This window comes from Trachymyrmex cornetzi, unplaced genomic scaffold, assembly GCF_001594075.2.
Source record: "Trachymyrmex cornetzi isolate Tcor2-1 unplaced genomic scaffold, Tcor1.1 scaffold24, whole genome shotgun sequence".
NCBI lineage: Eukaryota > Metazoa > Arthropoda > Insecta > Hymenoptera > Formicidae > Trachymyrmex > Trachymyrmex cornetzi.
Window position 1 is genome coordinate 1,542,420 of NW_017297060.1, and position 3,285 is coordinate 1,545,704.

General features: G+C 34.8%; 1 protein-coding gene across 1 annotated transcript in view; it reads left to right on the top strand.

Moving 5' to 3' along the window:
- Window positions 1-1,283: 1,283 nt before the first annotated feature.
- LOC108761114 (synaptic vesicular amine transporter) overlaps window positions 1,284-3,285 on the top strand; it is a 3,463-nt gene continuing 1,461 nt past the window's right edge. The window contains exons 1-5 of the mRNA XM_018507467.1: window positions 1,284-1,377; window positions 1,461-1,670; window positions 2,026-2,292; window positions 2,383-2,423; window positions 2,782-2,928. Of these exons, the coding sequence (XP_018362969.1) occupies window positions 1,284-1,377; window positions 1,461-1,670; window positions 2,026-2,292; window positions 2,383-2,423; window positions 2,782-2,928 (759 nt within the window). The remainder of the gene's footprint in view (window positions 1,378-1,460; window positions 1,671-2,025; window positions 2,293-2,382; window positions 2,424-2,781; window positions 2,929-3,285) is intronic.

Below are 3,285 nucleotides of genomic sequence, written 5' to 3' on the forward strand. Positions count from 1 at the left end.
ATTACTGAAACTCTCAAACTTCAACAGCAGTTACTGACGGTTTTAGAACTAATTTTTTTGTTAAAGAAATGTATGAAACATCAATGATGTTGAAGTTATAATAAAAATGAATAAATAAAGCTTCTACAATTAAATAATAGTACTTACAAATTTACATTGAATAATAGTACATACAAATTTACATTTCGAGTTTTATTTTTTGAAATAATGAAGATAAATAAGATATTATAATAAATAGTACTTGATAATACATCGATTGTGATTGTCTACGCCTTGAAAATTATTTAATCATGACAGCCGCTTAATAACTCAAGTTTGACATCGATTGAAAACGCAATAGTAATAAAATTTTCGGTTGTCAAATCTTTAATTTTCACCAATCGTATACGTAGCTCATATCTAAAAAAAGAAGATACACGTACGCAGCCCTCCGAAAATTCTATCAAACGCGCGCAGCTCCTTCGTCAGCCTCGTCGCCGGCGTTTTCTTATACTACATGCTAAGGTTTATTTCCACATCATAAGACCACCATGAAAACCGCGAAAATCAGAACGGCTGGCGACGGCCGATAAGTCGCTATAATGGAGATAAATCGAAAAGTGCATCGGCTCGTGAAACGGTGCGCTATCCAGACCAACCTTCACGTTGCTCCCCATGAAAAAGCTTCTGCGCAAGGACGAGCTCCAGCGGCTATAAAAGCCCGCACGAAACTCATCCGCTTTCCAGTCACGTTTAGAACGGCTTTTCAAGTGACAAAAAAAAAGAAAAATTAAGAAAAATTCTCGAACTATTTGAATTACGTGCTTATCAAGTCAACGGAAAGCGAGAGAGAGAGAAAGAGAGAGAGAGAGAGAGAGGGGGGGGGGGGGGAGAGAGAGAGAGAGAGAGAGAAGAGAACCGTGCAATTTTTGGAATTCAAAAGAGATTCATTTTGAGTAAATAGATTGAGAAATGTAGATCGTCCCGAATAGTATACATCTAAATAAAAGAATCTATCTATAATTTACATTTCATGTTTCTTTCTTTTCTTAACATTCATTTTGGAGATTCAAATACTGAATATTAACAAATTTTATTTTATATTTTGCTTTCATACTTGAATAATATTATCTATCTAAAAATCATTAATTACTAATATATTAATTATCTAGAATTAAAAAATTGCTTTCGAATTTTTATTAAAGACAAATCCCTAAATTTTTTACTAAATTCTTTGTGGACATAGTGACTCGTATCAGTGTATTCAATTTTATTTTATTTTAAACCGAGATCGATGAGCAAGGATGAGATTGGGCGATCTGAAAAACAGTCGCATGATCACTATCGTAGTGGTCTATCTCAGCCTCTTCCTGGATAATGTCCTGTTGACGGTAGTCGGTAATTATATACAACTAACCCGAGAGAAAGACGAAGAGGACAAATCACGGACTAAACAATTCGTTGATTCGGACATGTTTCAGTACCGATTATCCCCGATTATCTGTGCACGCTCGACGCGAATACGACTTCGAGCGTCGAAGAGGACGAAAACGGTCGAGTGGGATTATTGCTAAGCTCAAAGGCTCTGGTCCAATTAATTTTGAATCCCGCCGTGGGCATTCTCACCGGCACTCTAGGTTATGCCAGACCTCTATTCCTGGGAAATCTCAGCCTTTTGCTGGTTGCTCTACGTAAGTTACAGATGATCTTTCATCCGTATCTGTGTTTTTCCAACGAATAGAACTCCACGTTTATCCCAGATTCAAGTCTCATTTCATGATTTCAGGCAAAACGTTGTTTTATTATAAATAAAATGAAGTAAAAAATTAAATATCACTTAAATATTGTCACAAGTTGAATTCAAATTCACCGAAAAAATTTTTCCGATTATTTTGTCAAATTTAAATTTGTTTTTACAAAACTACCGTTTGCGCTTTTACGAAACTATCATTGATTTAGTGCCTGAAGTTAAAGAAAGAAGTCAAGCCTGAAGTCAAGTAAAATTCAAAGGAACTTCTATAAACTCGAGTTTTCATTGTGTCGTAGTATTCGCTTTTGGACAAACATATGAGATATTGTTCTTGGCCCGGAGCATTCAAGGTATAGCTTCAGCGTGTATAGCAGTTTCCGGCATGTCACTGGTCGCTTCTCAATACTCGGAGGAAGATGAAAGATCTAAAATCATGGGTTTCGTTCTTGGTAGCATCGCCCTAGGCGTTCTTTTAGGCTATCCGATCGGTTCCGTGCTCTATGATCTCGAAGGAAAAATGGCACCATTTCTATTGGTGTCCAGTCTCATTGTTATACTAATTTGTAAGTAATCTTTTTTTGTAATTGTAATTGTCGAAAGCGCATATTTTGTACAAAAATAATAAAATATCAAAATACGTTATTTTCACTCAGGTCTGCAAATTTTAACATTAGATGTTCAGACAAACATCGAGGTATATGTGACATTCATTATTTTAAAATATTTTAGTACGTTTTTTAAGATAATATTAAATTATATTAAGAAATAAAATGTAAGTGTGTAGAGCAAAGTTTATTATTCAAAATATATATAGTTATAGATATAAGTATTCTTTTTCAAGGAATCGTTTTTTAAAAAGTAAGTTTAGAGTTTGCTACAATACAATTCTATCGTTTTTTAATAAATTTTAACTGTCAATAGTATTGCAAGAATTATATTATTCTAAAGACTTAAAATAATAATAAATTTCCCGCATTTTATGTTAAAGTCTACGTGTTTGTATATATTAAAGAGAAATTATTAATTAAATTTTATTTTTGCACATATATCAGACAAGCAAGCAGCAACCTACTTGGCTACATTTATTGTCTAATCCACACATCCTCATTATCTCCGGTGCAATTTGGTGCTCAACTTCGCCGATGGCGATACTAGAGCCTTGCTTGCCGATTTGGCTTCGGACTCACATAAAACCTAAGGTATGTGACAAAGAGATCTTCAAAACAAAAAAATTGTTGGCAGGTTTTGGATACAATTTCATAAATTCATTATTTGTACTACTCGTATAATCATCATCACAATTAATCAGACAATATATACACATAACAATCAAAATTTCATTAAATTACGGTTAAGGACGTTCTCCGACTGCAGTTGTGCTCAACCTAAAGTTTACTCGCGTCCACGCAATCGCCCCTACACACAGAAAATACTAGTTGAGTATCACCGTGTGCGCAGAAGTGTAAAAATGATCCTATGCCGCGTCACTCCGTGCGATGCGGCAACGCTGCTTTTTCGCTCTGCGCTTTGTGTTGTGTTAGTAAGGTTATGGACAG